The 14037-nt window shown below is 51.4% G+C and overlaps 1 protein-coding gene across 3 annotated transcripts in view; it reads right to left on the bottom strand.

Annotated features, from left to right (window-relative positions):
• The window catches only part of TMEM163 (transmembrane protein 163), a 331871-nt gene that overhangs the window by 1935 nt on the left and 315899 nt on the right, over positions 1–14037 (bottom strand). For all 3 annotated transcript variants that reach the window (XM_061439558.1, XM_061439555.1, XM_061439557.1), the window contains 2 exons: positions 9234–9345; positions 620–761 (listed from right to left, as the gene is read on the bottom strand). In XM_061439558.1, coding sequence (XP_061295542.1) covers positions 620–761; positions 9234–9345 — 254 coding nt within the window. The remainder of the gene's footprint in view (positions 1–619; positions 762–9233; positions 9346–14037) is intronic.

Below are 14037 nucleotides of genomic sequence, written 5' to 3'. Positions count from 1 at the left end.
GAATATGGAGTTTTGATTTCTCCTTAACCTCACCAACACTTACTGTCTCTTGTATTAAAGCCATCCTGGTGGGAGAGAGAGGTGGGTGTGTTAATACTTAAAAGCTTGAGAAACTGTTTTCAGAGGCTGACTCCAGCCTGGACACTGGGTACAGAGCCAGTGATGCCCACAGGGCACTTTAGTGAGTGGCCTCGGGCTGGACTAGAACGCAAGGCCTGGGTGGGTTTTTCTACATGCAGCCCTTGTGCACAAAGTCCCTTTAAGAAAAAGTTTTCTCAATCTGGGGGCTTTAGCCCCCTCTAAAACCTCCCCACCGACTGCCTCAGGTGGCAGAGGGAGCTAACGGGTGAGGATACCACACAGGCCTGCCTGGTGCATCATCATGACCCTCACTATAGAGGAAGGAAGGGGCACTGATCTTCTGGCACCAAGAGTTGAAGGGAGGACCACTTACCTCCCTTCTCTCCCAGCCACAAGGATGTGTGACGGCTGCTCGGGACTGTTCCAGTCCCCGACCTCGCCCAGGAGCAGCAGGGTCACAGGGACAGGACGTAGTTATCAGAAGTGGGGAATACAGCACCCCTGGCCGCCCAGAGGGCAAAGAGGAAGCAGCACTTACTTGACCCCGTAGGCGAATATGGTGAGGCCGATCAGCACGCCGATGCTGCCGTCCAGGTACCAGACAGCCGAGTTGTGCTTGAACACCTCGGCGCTCAGAAGGATGGAGAAGCCCATCACGCCCCCCACAAGGGAGTTAAACCCTGCAAGGGAAGCAGAGAGAGGCTGAGGTCAGTGCCCAGCGTGGCCACAAGGAAAACCCCCCAAATGCCAAGTGTGCCTCTGCATTCCAGAGCGTGTGCTGGAAGGAATGTTCCAGAAGCATTTTGCAAGCAGCAGCGACCACCTCAGATACCTACGTGGCTTGCCAAGTCTCCGCTCATGTCACCAGAGACGCCCTGGATAGTTACCACCCCCATTATCAGTGTCCATCCCCTGCCAGGCACTCCTGCTCATGATGTAGCCTGTGTGTGGTTCCCAACGCCTCCCTCCCACACGCTAGAATGCAGGTCTTGAGAGGGGAGGGGCACCAGGCCTGCTGAACACACAGGGCACATTCAATGCTCAGGGACTCACATCTGTCTGATGTCTGCTAGGCAAGTACAGAGATGGGATCTTCTCAATTCTGTCAAGTCAGATTATCACCCCCATTTTACCAATAATAAGACTTAAGCTGAACAGAATGAGTGAGGTTCAACAAACTGACCAGAGTTACATGGATTGAAAGGGGCAAGGGTGGGTGATACCAGAACCCACATCCTTTCCCAACAGTCTCCCTAAGTCACCTGAGGCTTTTCATACTACAGGAAGGACATGCCAAGTCTCGAATTAGCTACAGAAACCGCAATCAAACAAGACCTGGACACAACACACCCCAATCACCATCTCCTCCCCACATGTCAACTCTGTGGGTCCCTACAACTTGGACATTGCACTTCCAGTCTACTTGTAGGTTTCCCAAGGCTACACGAGAGGGAACGGCTTAGAGGGGCTCCCAGGGGCTCACTGAGGTGTGAGCCACAAGGCTCCTTGCCTGCCTCAGTGTAACTGAGCCCCAAGAGCAGCCGCAGGCAGGCCCACACTGCTTGGGCAGGCCAGGAACCTCTCCAACAGCAGGTCCTGCTCCGTTCTCAGGCAGCTCGGCCTGTGTGAGGGCACCACGCTTCTGCTGAACTCAAAAGCGGTAATTCCAGGTTCCAGCGGGAGAATTGAGATCAATCTTAAACGCATTCAGTGGGGGCTGTACCACTAGCAGATGTTCTAAATGAAGAGCAGGGGAAAAGGAAGAAGAGTGTAGGGTAGAGGTGACTTAGGCCAAATCCCTTCTCAGGATCCACGGGGTAGACCTCAACAGGCTGCCTCCCACAACGGGACCCAGATGAAGCTAGGCCTGCAAGGTCATCTCTGGTGTCTGCATCACACACGCTTCTCTCCCCTCAGACCTCCATCACCTCCCTGCTCCAGTTCGCAGCTGAGGACTCGGCCTCGCACGTCTTAGAGCACATAGGTGCAGATCACAATACCTCATCTTGCCAACACCAAACCCATCACTCACCTGCGCCGGCTGTCCCCACACCCTCAGCTGCTTCTCCAGTTACCCCTGTTTCTATGTCAGACCTGTGCCTTTGTCTCTGTTCTCTGAAAGACTTTGTTCTTGAATTTCTTCTCCCTCTCCTGGATCACTCCCACTGGGATAAACCTCCATCTCCTCCCTTGATTCCATGCCACCCCCAACATAACCCCCATTCACTACCTCCCTTTGCGAAACTCCCTGAAGAGCTGTCTACCCCCGTTAAGCATACCTCCCGTTCTCTTTACCCTACCCCACCCTTAGATCCCCCTCCCCTGAGCCCTCCCTGGTCTTGGATGGCTGCAGGCTGCCACGTGCCATGGTTGCCTCCCCACGCCTCAGGTCCCCCCGTCCCCTGAGCCCTCCCTGGTCATGGATGGCTCAAGGCTGCCACGTGCCATGGTTGCCTCTCTGTCCTTGTCTTACGCCCTCCTGGGAATGCTTCCCTCCAGCCTCACGTGACACCACCCTCTGCCACTGTCTCTCTTCCCCCTCCAGCTGCTCCTTCTCACTCTCCTTCACTGGATCCTCCTAGTCACCCCCATCTGAGTTCCTGGCTTAGTCCCCCGAAGTCCTCCTCCATCAACATTCTCCCCGCAGGTTCTCACCTCCATCCCATAAGCCAGCATCTCCCTAGCTCTCTTTCATCCTGACCTTCCTCCTCAGCTGCAGACACAGAAGCATCTCAAACTGAACATGTTCAGAGCAAAAAATTCTGCCTCCAAATGACTTACCTTTCAGCCACCTTCTGTGTAAACAGCGCCCCCATCCACCCAGCTGCTGAAGCTACAACCCTAGGAGTCCATCCTGGACTTGCCTCACACGCAAATCTAATCCATCCATCAAGTCATTCTTGTCAACCGTTCCCTCCAAGAGTCATGCTCCATCTACCCCCAGCCCAAGCCCCCCTCCTCCATCCCCTTCCCCTCCTGCCCACATCTCCCTCCTCACAACGATTCCCCTCGCAGTAGCCAGAGTGACCATGGTAGTGGACAGCAGCCAAGAGCCTCCAGTAGGCAAGCTGCCCACCCTGGAACCTGCGCAGACTCTTCACGGCCGACAAGCCCTGCCGTGTGTGACCAGCCCCTCCAGCCTTGTCCACGTCAGGTCCCCCGACGTCCCCACCCCCTGTGCTCCGGCCACACTGGACTTGACCAGCCCCGCCCCCTGGACTCCTCCTCCTGGGGTCTCCCAGGCCGCCTCCTCCCCAGCCTACACTCAGCCCCGACACATCCTCCTACCTTCTCGTCCTTGGCCCTCCTTCACTGTTTTCCAGGGCTCTTCATCACATGGTGTTTTTTTTGTTTGTTTGTTTGTTTGTTTTACCGTTTTTCTTTTTACAAACATCCCTCTCTTTCCCACCAGAAATGTAGCTTATAGATAGGAGTTTTGTCTCTTTCCTGCTGTATTCTGAGTCCCAGAATGGAGGCTGCCACTGTTCAGGGTCTTGACTGACTTCTGCGTTCATACTGAACTCATAGATGGACAGAAGGGCCTCAGTTTTGCTAAGAGGATGCCTACTTGCCGGGCTGAGCTATCCCAAGAGAGATGAGGCCTCCACGGCCCGGGCCCTGGGGTCTCCCTACCAAGGCAGAGCCTGCAGCTGGAGCTCCGGGTAGACAGCCACTGAGAGACAGAGGGCTTACTCCGGGACTTCGGGGTGTGGTTGGGGGCTGTATGGAGAGTCAACCTCCCCACTCCACAAGGTTCACACCTGGTGGACCTCTCCAACCCAGTACCACCTCAATATAGGCAACAAGGATGAGGAAAGGCAAACCCCTCTACCTTCCCCCAACTGGGGCCACATCCTCGGAAGGCCAGTCCAGGGAACTATGTGGAAAAGGAGGCCAGGACCTGCTGGGCGCCTGTGGCTGGTGAGGGCTGTTCCAGGCAGGCCTCTCCTGCCCCGCTGTGTGTACCTGGGGATCTCTGCCCACCGCCCATCGTGAGCCTCCCACCCCTCACCCACTGAGGCCTCCTTGATAGATAGCCAGTCTGACAAGGAGCTTCCTCTGGGTGTCCTGGGGGGAGCGGGAGGGCAGGGCTGGCGTGAGCTTCACCCGAGATGTGCCCCACCACACCAAGTCCCAAGGCCAGATCTCTCAGCCTTCCACCTCCCCGCCGTGGAGGCCAGGGGCAGGTGACTCCCTGGGTGCCCCTTCTCAGGGTGCCTGGGGCGAGGCTGCAGCCCAGGCCCCTGTGGTGTGACCTTCTGGGGCTCCTCCAGGCTCACTCACCTCTAGATAATGAGGAAGTGGACTCTGCTTCCCTTCTGTCTCTGTTCTCCACTCAGCTCATGGAGATGCTGCCCCTCCAGCCTTCTGTCACCTCATGGGAAGCTGGGTGCCAGCTGAGTCTTTCCCAGCTCCTTGCATGTAGGGCACCTGGAACTTCCTCCCTCTCTGACCCGCCCCTGGTTTCGGCCTCTGCACATCACACCCTCCATTCTGCCTCCAGTCTCCCCAAGTAGGGGGACAGCAGGTCCACTTTGAGAACGGTGAGGTCATATTTCCCTCCTGTCTTCTGACACATCATGATCGTCACTGTTTCCCCTCTCCCATCATAAGAGTCTGGCATTCACCCACTTGCCTCTGGCTGTCCCTTGAATCCTCCTATTCTTTTTATTAATAACAAATGGAATCAGACCCTAGATGGCGCTAGTGGTAAAGAACCCGCCTGCCAATGTAGGAAATGCTGGAGACAAGTTCGATCCCTGGGTCGGGAAGATCCCCCGGAGAAGGGCATGTAACCCACTCCAATATTCTTGCCTGGAGAACTCCATGGACAAAGGAGGCTGGAGGGCTACGGTCCATAGGGTCACAAAGAGTCGGACACGACTGAAGCGACTTAACACACAAGCACGCACAGAATCCAAAAAGTCTCTGGAGCCCACATCTTCTCACAGAGGGCCACAGAGAGCATCCACAGATGCCGTTACTCTGTCCAGGGGCTACCTGGGCTGGAGTTGATCTCTCAAGCATCCTCAAAGTTGGGGGAGTTCTGTGTTGAGGGGTGGCCGGGGAAAGGCAGAGACAGGAAGGAGATGGCCTCTGCCCCCGCAGACTAGAATCCTACACCCCTCTTGCTCCAACTTCATCGTGGGCACAGTAGCCCTGGAGCCCTCAGCAAGCCTGCTGGAGCTCAGTAAGTGTAGAGAGTGAGGTTCCCCCAGACGGCCACTAGATGTCCACTCGCTCCACCAAATCACTGGGCTCAGCCAGCCCAGGACAGTGCGGGGACTCACCTGCCCCTACAGGGGATGGAACTTTCACCTCGTTCACCCATCCCCTCCAGGAGCATCTGACCTTCTCCGCCCACCTTTGGTTATGGCTTATTTCAGCCACACCTCTTGTGAGCCTGGCGGAAACACTGGAACCAGCACACCCGGACCAGGGGACAATTCTGTATCTGCCCTTCCGCATCCTCCAGGATTCTAGAGCCTTCCCAGCTACAGCCATTCCCCATGAAGGACCCCTAAGCTCACAGCCCCAACCCACAGACCTCCCAGCTTACCAAAGCAGCCCACAAGGTCCCATCAGTCCCTCACCTCCGGGGTCCTGCCCTCACCTCCTATGGGGCCCCACCCCAAACTCCCATGCCCATAAGCTCATTCCCATGTCCCCTGTCAAAAGGCGAGGGTGGGATGATTTGAGAGAATAGCATTTAAACATGTATATTATCATATGTGAAACAGATCGCCAGTCCAGGTTCGATGCATGAGACAGGGTGCTCAGGGCTGGTGCACTGGGATCACCCTGAGGGATGGGATGGGGAGGGAGGTGGGAGGAGGGTTCAGGATGGGGAACACATGTACACCCATGGCTGATTCATGTCAATGTATGGCAAAAACCACTACAATATTGTAAAGTAATTAGCCTCCAATTAAAATAAATTAATTAATTAAAAAAAAAAAACAGAGCAGCTGCAAAAGGTAAATGCTGTCATCACCTCAGAACACATAAGAACGTCTAAGGCGATCTTGATTAGAGGCTCTAACGGTCTGGCTTTAATGACTAGATAAGCATCTATATAATTAAGCACATACTGATTTTATGCAGAAAATTCTGATTCAAAGTTATTCATATACTTGAAAAGCACCACAGGCTCTGGGTAGAGTCAGCCCAGGCCCCTCAACTCAGAGAGGTTTCCAGCTGTCTTGCGGGCAGCTCTGGAGCCAGAACCCTGGCCCCTCGAGGGTTTAGAACTGCCCCCAGGGACCTTGCCACAATCTTTCTCTATCTGATTTGTAGTATTAACTTCCTGCACAAAATCATTTTGTCTTAAATAATACATAGCCAGCTTCAGCCTAGTCCTGATAGCCATGATCGCATGCTATCACATCACTAAATATCCAGAGCAAGAAAACCCAATTAGACACGATTTCCTGCACAGCATGGGGAAGTCTGGAATCCACCTGCACCCTGCTGCCCCTCTTTCCCTGGAGATATGCTTCCTGACTGTAAGGACAGGACCCAGGGACACCGGATCTGGTGGAGTCAGCCTGGCCCAGTGCACACACGGCCCCACCCATTTCACACACAACACCAGCTTGGGAAGCAGCTGCCTCACCAGGTGACAAGTGAGACCCCCCTGGCCTCTCGGCACCAGAAGCAATTTGCTGGACTTGCTTCCTTCTTGGAGAGAAAGCGCTTGGCCTGCTCCCCTGCCCTGGGCCAAGCCAACATGAACGGCAGGCCCAGGCCGGGCTCCTGAACCCTAGCCTGACCCCTACCTCCCCAAGTGAGGACATAATTACAGATGGTTCTGCTAATCAATGAATGAGGAAAATCAGGATCCCAGACAATGCAATTAGCAGGAGGCTGTAATTACTACTGCATATTTTGCTGATACTCCCACTAAGTGAGGGATTGCAGAGTGTGCCAAACCTCCCCCCGACCCCCAGGCAACGAGGCTCATGGGACGGGCTTGGGGGTGGGGGTGCTGCCTCCACACTTTGCAACAGCCTTGCTCTGTCTCTCCTCAACCTCCACGGCCTGTTTATCCCTGAGCTCTGCCCGTTTTATAAACATTACCGACATTTCCTCAGTTCCCCCACATCCCAGCCCTCTGCCCTCACCCACTGAGGCCACCACCCCCTGGGCTCCCCAGAGACCTCTCCTGCCCGGAAGTTGCTCTGCTCTGTTCTCCACCTTGTTGGCCAGAAGGATCATTTAGAAACATCCACCATGTCACCCCTCATCTGTTTAAATATTTAACAAAACATCCAAAATCCCGCGCTTGACCTGGCATTGACCTGGCATACCGAATGCTCCACCCTTGCCCACCTGGCAGGGCCCCTCACCCTGTGACCCTTCCTCACAGGAACCCCCGACCCCCTCTCGAGGCCACAGGCTCCCTCCCACCTCGGTTCCCTCTGCCTGAGGAGTGCCTGTCTCCGCTTTGCCTATTTGTGGGACAATTTTCCCTTAAACTCTTCACTCCTCCTTATAATGACCCCTTCCTGAGGGTTCAGGAGGCAGATGGGAAGACCACTTATGTGTTTGGATAGTTTTGTAGGTGAAAACTATGGAATCCGGAGTCACTTCATTAGAAAACACATACTTATCATCAGGGACTTCTCTTAAAATGTTAAGGAAGGCCGCCTGTCATGAGAGAGGTCCCACTATTCTGAGAAGAAGGGGGTCAAGCCTCAGGGTCATGGGTGGGGAGGGGACAGGGCTTCCTGCCTGGCAGCTGGGGGGCATGGTCTGACTGCTGGGGCCTCCAGTCCAGCATCTCAGCTGTACTCAACCGAACAGAGAAAGTGCTGATGCTCTGTCAGCACAGAGGCTCTGTGACTTTAGGGTGTAATGTAGGACAGACTTATGGGAATAATGCAGGGCTTGCCAGGTGGTACTAGTGGTAAAGAACCCGCCTGCCCACGCAGGAGACGTAAGACACATGGGTTCAATCCCTGGCTAGCGAAGACAAAGATCCCTTGGAGAAGGAAATGGCAACCCACTCCAGTATTCTTGCCTGGACAATTCCATGGACAGAGGAGTCAGCTACAGCCCACAGGGTCGCAAAAAGTCAGACATGACTGGGTGACTTAGCATGTACGCTGTGTTGACCAGTGCAGCCTCCCCCCAGGCCCGCATTCCCATCCTTCATGTTAAGGAAATGCAGCCGCCCACACATGTTTGCATCCACATATTTCACATAGGTGGGACCTCTGAGGAGCAGGGAGTGGTTCTTTAAAAAGAAATCATGGGAATTCCCTGGTGGACCATGGTTAGGATTCAGTGCTCTCACTGCCAGGGACCTGGGTTCAATCCCTGCTCAGGGAACAAAGATGCCACAAGCCTTGTGGTACGGCTAAGGGGAAAAAAAAAATCTTACAATCTCTGCTTTACTTTGTGCAGGTACATCCACCAGCCCACCAGCTAGGACCCTGTGACCGCTGACCCCAGGGCACAGGGGCGCACGTCTCTACTCCCGACCCTCAGAAACTTCACACGCTCTGGGATAAAGAGAACGAAAACAGCCGGGAGGTTGTATTCATCACATTTCTAGTTTACAAGCCAGCACTAGTGTGCAAAAACGGAAACGTGCTTTTCCTACTTTCACACACCCTTCTCCGTCTGCCCAAAGGCCACACAGGAGGCTCCTCCTGACCCACAGGACACAGAGGGACACGTAGACCTGGTTCGGGTTTTGAGCAAAGTACACATGGCTCATTTCCCCAGCAAAGCCTTGGTCACTGCTACCTGAACTCCCAGGTAAGGGGGAAATGGGTGTGGAGCACACACCAGACCTTCATAGAATCCAGGGAAGATGCTTACTTTTTATTTGGAGTGATGCACAACAAACAAGACTCTGGGAAGCCCTTTGTGCTCTATGATTAGGAGGCAAGCCCTGAGTTACCCTTTAGGAGGTCTGGGTGGAGGTGCTTTAGGAAGAGCGTATTCAATTCCCAGGCACAAAACATCTGCCCTGATAGGGAACCCTGAGAATCACAAAACAGCCTGGGGAAGGGAGAACAGTGGGGAACAGATTCCAAGCTGTTGAGCTCTTCTGCAAGACGAGCAGCTGAAAGTGACCCAAACAGCACCTTCCCTCACTGTGAGCTCAGCCCCCAGAGGCCAGGCACACTGGCCTTACTCACCATCTGTTATGAGTGCTCTGCTGGTCAGAACCTTCCCCAACATGAACTTCAGCACAGCCAGGATGCTGCACAGGATCCCACTTAAAATGGAGACGCTGAACAGGAAATCATCCTAGAAGAGGAAGTTCCAGATTTCAATGGTTCAGCTCATGCCAGAGCAGATCATCGGCAAACCACTGGCCTTTGCTCCCAGAATTAACAGTTGAGTTTGCTGCCACTCCAGCTTCCCTGGTGGCTCAGCAGTATTTACTGTCTGCTCACCGATGAAGGAGATGTGGCTTTGATCCCTGGGTGGGGAAGATCCCCTGGAGGAGGGCATGGGAACTCACTCTGGTATTCTTGCCTGGGAAATCCCGTGGACAGAGGAGCCTGGTGGGCTACAGTCTACAAGGGGGCAGAGTCACTTAGTGACTGAAGAACAATAGAGGCTGCCACCAGATGGGAGTATATTGCTTGCTTTTATACCTCAGTTACCTGTGTCACCAGAAACTGAAAAGGATGATCAGAAACACACAATCCAGATTTATATTTCTTTAGAAACCTCAGAAACCCATTACATATTCTTTTCTTGTAGGAGACTTCCCTTCCCACTATTCTGCCAAAATGGTTGGCAATCATTGATCAATAACGGAGTTGGTCAAAGTGCTAACAATAGTAACTTCTATGTAGAGTTTTCCAAGGATAAGTCAAAAAGCAGCTAATTGTAAAGTTTGGAACAAGTAAGTAGACCACCAGCTTGAGAACAGGGCCAACTGAACTTGCCACAGGGTCAATTACGGCTGATCAATATGGCTACTTCTGGCTGTATTCTTTCCTTAACTTCACAGAAGCAACTGGAAGTTCAAATATAGCTTTCAAGGTGGGACAAGGCATCTAAAAATATAGTTTGCTGTTGATGTTATCTTAGTACTTCCTCTAAGTTGTTAGCTCACCTTTGGAAGCAAGTGAATGAGTCACATGCCAAAGCGAGTAGAACTGCATCTATTGCCTGACAGCAGGGCCCATGGAAAACTCTCAGCTTAGGGCTCCCAGGCATCACTCCCATGAGATGCAGGCTCCAGATCCCCCAATATGAAAATGCCACTGCCAGCAGAAATCTGATAAAGCATCATATGTACTCGAAGAATGGGTTTCCTAAGTGGTGCAGCAGTAAAGAATCTGTCTGCCAATGTAGGAGAAGCAAGAGATGTGAGTTCAATCCCTGGGACAGGAAGATCCCTGGAGAAGGAAATAGCAACCCACTCCAGTATTCTTGCCTGGAAAATCCCATGGACAGAGGAGCCTGGCGAGCTATAGTGCATGGGATCACAAAGAGTTGGACACGACTCAGCATGCACACATGCATACTTAAAGAACAGAATTCCTTAAGCATTTTATTATTCAAATAACCAAGTAATAGAAAGCTAGGAAGACAGCCTGCTTCCCCAGGTTCAAACCTGAGTAAAGTGATTTGAAAAATCACCTCGCTGGAAACAGGGTATCTTCAAAGCACCTCCTCCACAACACTGATCAGTGGTAATTGGCTTTAACGTATGTCCACAAATCCTTCACTGCATCCCCCCAAAAGGCACAGCCTAATCCCCTGGTCCTTTGCATGTCAGCTCAACTCATGACTCAAATCTAACAGAATACAGAAAAGAGGAAAAACAAGTTTGGCCAGAAGGTTCATTTGGGTTTTTCCATAACATTTTAAAGAGAAACCCAAGCGAACTTCTTGGCCCACCCAACCATAACTTTATAGGCTAGAAACCACGCGAGTGAGCAAGGTGAGCCTGTCCACACACAATGATACTGCTACCACGTGCCTCCCGACAGGATGGGATGTGAGAAGGACACCTCTGGGTGTCCTGCCCCAAATCCATAACCTCAGTTGAATTGTGAAAAAAAAAAAACAAACAGTATTGAGGATGGTCTATAAAACACCTAAGTACTACTTTTCATACATGTCAAGATCATGAAAGACAAGGAACCACTGAGAAACCATCACAGGTTGGAGGCTAAGGAGATGTGAGGATAAAATGCCACAGAAATAGAAAAGGTCATTAGCAGGAAATCTGGGGAACTCAGTGCAGAGGCTGCAGTTCTGTTAACAGTGCTGTCATCTCATAGTGTTCTTCCCAGGTGGCTCAGTGGCAAAGGACACACCTGCCAATGGAGGAGATGTGAGTCGGATCCCTGGTTTGGGAAGATCCCCTAGAGAAGTAAATGGCAATCCCACTCCAGTATTCTTGCCTGGGGAATCCCATGGACAGAGGAACCTGGCGGGCTACAGTCCATGGGGTCGCAAAGAGTTGGACACGACTTAGTGACTGAACAACATCACCATCATCTCGTGGTGTGAGGAAGGGCACCTTGGTTATCTGCATGAGATGGTAACATTAAGGGAGGCTGGAGGAAGGGCATACGGGACCTCTCTGTAATGTCTTTGTAAGCGAAGTGAAAGCCGCTCAGTTGTGTCCAACTCTTTGCAACCCCATGGACTATACAGTTCATGGAATTCTCCAGGCCAGAATACTGGAGTGGGTAGCCTATCACTTCTCCAGAGGATCCTCCCAACCCAGGAAGTGAACAAGGGTCTCCTGCATTGCAGGTGGATTCTTTACCAACTGAGTTATCAGGGAAACCCTGTCTTTGTAACTGATGCATAAATCTAAAACTATCCCAAATTTTGCAGTTTTTTAGAATAGTCACTGTATTAAAGTTTCAGTTCCTCAAAAGATCAGTAAGGACTATGCCAAACCTGGCCTCTTGGCAGATCCCAAGTCCCTGCTGTGTATGGACTGTGCATGGCGGTTACATAAGAGGGGGCTAGGGGTGGTGTTGGGGAATGATCCCCCGCCAACTCCCCAAATCAAAGCTTTCTTCATGTGCGAACTCAGTCTAATTAATTATGCAAGATGGTAGCAATAACTAGAACCAGACATGGAACAGCACACTAGTTCAAAATTGGGAAAGGAGTACCTCAAAGCTGTATAATGTCATCCTGTTTAACTTCTATGCAGAATACATCATGGGAAATGCCTGGCTAGATGAAGCTCAAGCTGGAATCAAGACTGCTGGGAGAAATATCAATAACCTCTCTAATGACAGAAAGTGAAGAGGAACTAAAGAGCCTCCTGATGAAGGTGAAAGAAGAGAGTGAAAAAGCTGACTTAAAATTCAAGTTTCAATAAACGAAGATCATGGCATCCAGTCCCATCACTTCTTAGCAAATAGATGGGGAAACAATTACAAACTTTATTTTCTTGGGCTCCAAAATCACTGCGGACCCAGAGTGCAGCCATTAAATTAAAAGACACTTGCTCCTTGGAAGAAAATCTATGACAAGCCTAGACAGCATATTAAAAAGCAGAGACATCACTTTGCCAACAAAGGTCTATAGAGTCAAAGCTATGGTTTTCCAATAGTCATGTACAGATATGAGAGTTGGACCATAAAGAAGGCTGAGCACCAAAGAACTGATGCTTTTGAGCTATGTTGCTGGAGAAGACTCTTGAGAGTCCTTTGGACAGCAAGGAAATCAAACCAGTCAATCCTAAAGGAAATCAACCCTGAATATTCATTGGAAGGACTGATGCTGAAGCTGAAGCTCCAATATTTTGGCTATGCGGTGTGAAGAGCCGACTCGTTAAAAAAAAACCCTTATGCTGGGAAAGACTGAGGGCAAGAGGAGAAGGAGGCGACAGAGGATAAGATGGTTGGATGGCATCACTGATTCAATGGACATGAGTTTGAGCAAACTCTGGGAGATGGTGAAGGACAGGGAAGCCTGGTGTGCTGAGGTCCATGGGGTCGCAAAGAGTGGGACACAACTGAGCGACTGAACAACAACAATGCATAAGAAAAAATGCAAATATGATAAGGAATCACATACAAACACAGACCCACATGAAGACAGGATTCAAAAAGCCTAAACTGGGAGATTGAGACAGTAAGTACGGTGAGACCCCAGATTGAGGAGCTGAATTCTCACTGTGCTCACCCCCTGCCTGAAACCTTTATAGTTCCACCCAGTCTGCCCACAAAACCCTCATCCCTACCTTTTCAGAGACAGAGAAAGATGCGTTCACCCCATCCAAGCCCCAGGGAGCTGGGATTTGGGGTACCCCTCCCGCCCCCAGATGCACCTCGAGAAGAGCCAGTGGGCTTTGCTGGTCCTCCCCTGGCTCTGCTCACCTGGGGAGCTCACTGCTGAATGCAGGCTTGGCTGACAAAGGGCAGTGAGGCACCAGCAGATCTTTGCTCAAACTAGACGCCACTTCTCACTGCGGAAACAAACTGAGGCTCTCAGATCTCAATTTTCTCTTCCACAAAGAGCAGTGTGATACCCACAGCCGCTGGCAGGCAGCTGGTATGCAGTTAAATGTCGTAATTGTTGTTAACGGCACAAGATGCATGATCCACAAGCTAACTTATCTCACCGAACAGCCACATTAGGTGCTAATGGTGAGCCCCAGACACAGCATGGTAAGTACTCCTATACAGGAAACACAGGGACTTCATTACCTAGAGAGAACCACACTCAGTGCGATGTAAAAAAGCATAAGAGAAACCGGTTGGTGTCCGTGGTGACTTAACAAGGGTGAAGGAGCCCTCAGGACCCACCCTTTACCTTGGAGAAGCTTTCCATGGACTGGAATACTGGAGGAACAGAGCAGGGGATTCCTGATGTAATAAAGTAGAAGCATCATATGATAATTAAAGGCACCCAAGCAGAAGGCTCAGTTAATAACCGTGTGACTCTGGGCAAGTCACCAAACCTCCCTCCCTGTAAGCACCTATAAAATGCAAAAAAAAAAAAAAA

This window comes from Bos javanicus, chromosome 2 (genome assembly GCF_032452875.1).
Source record: "Bos javanicus breed banteng chromosome 2, ARS-OSU_banteng_1.0, whole genome shotgun sequence".
In the NCBI taxonomy this organism is placed as follows: Eukaryota; Metazoa; Chordata; class Mammalia; order Artiodactyla; family Bovidae; genus Bos; species Bos javanicus.
Note: the sequence above shows the minus strand (reverse complement) of the source record. Positions and strands in the feature narration are given on the sequence as shown.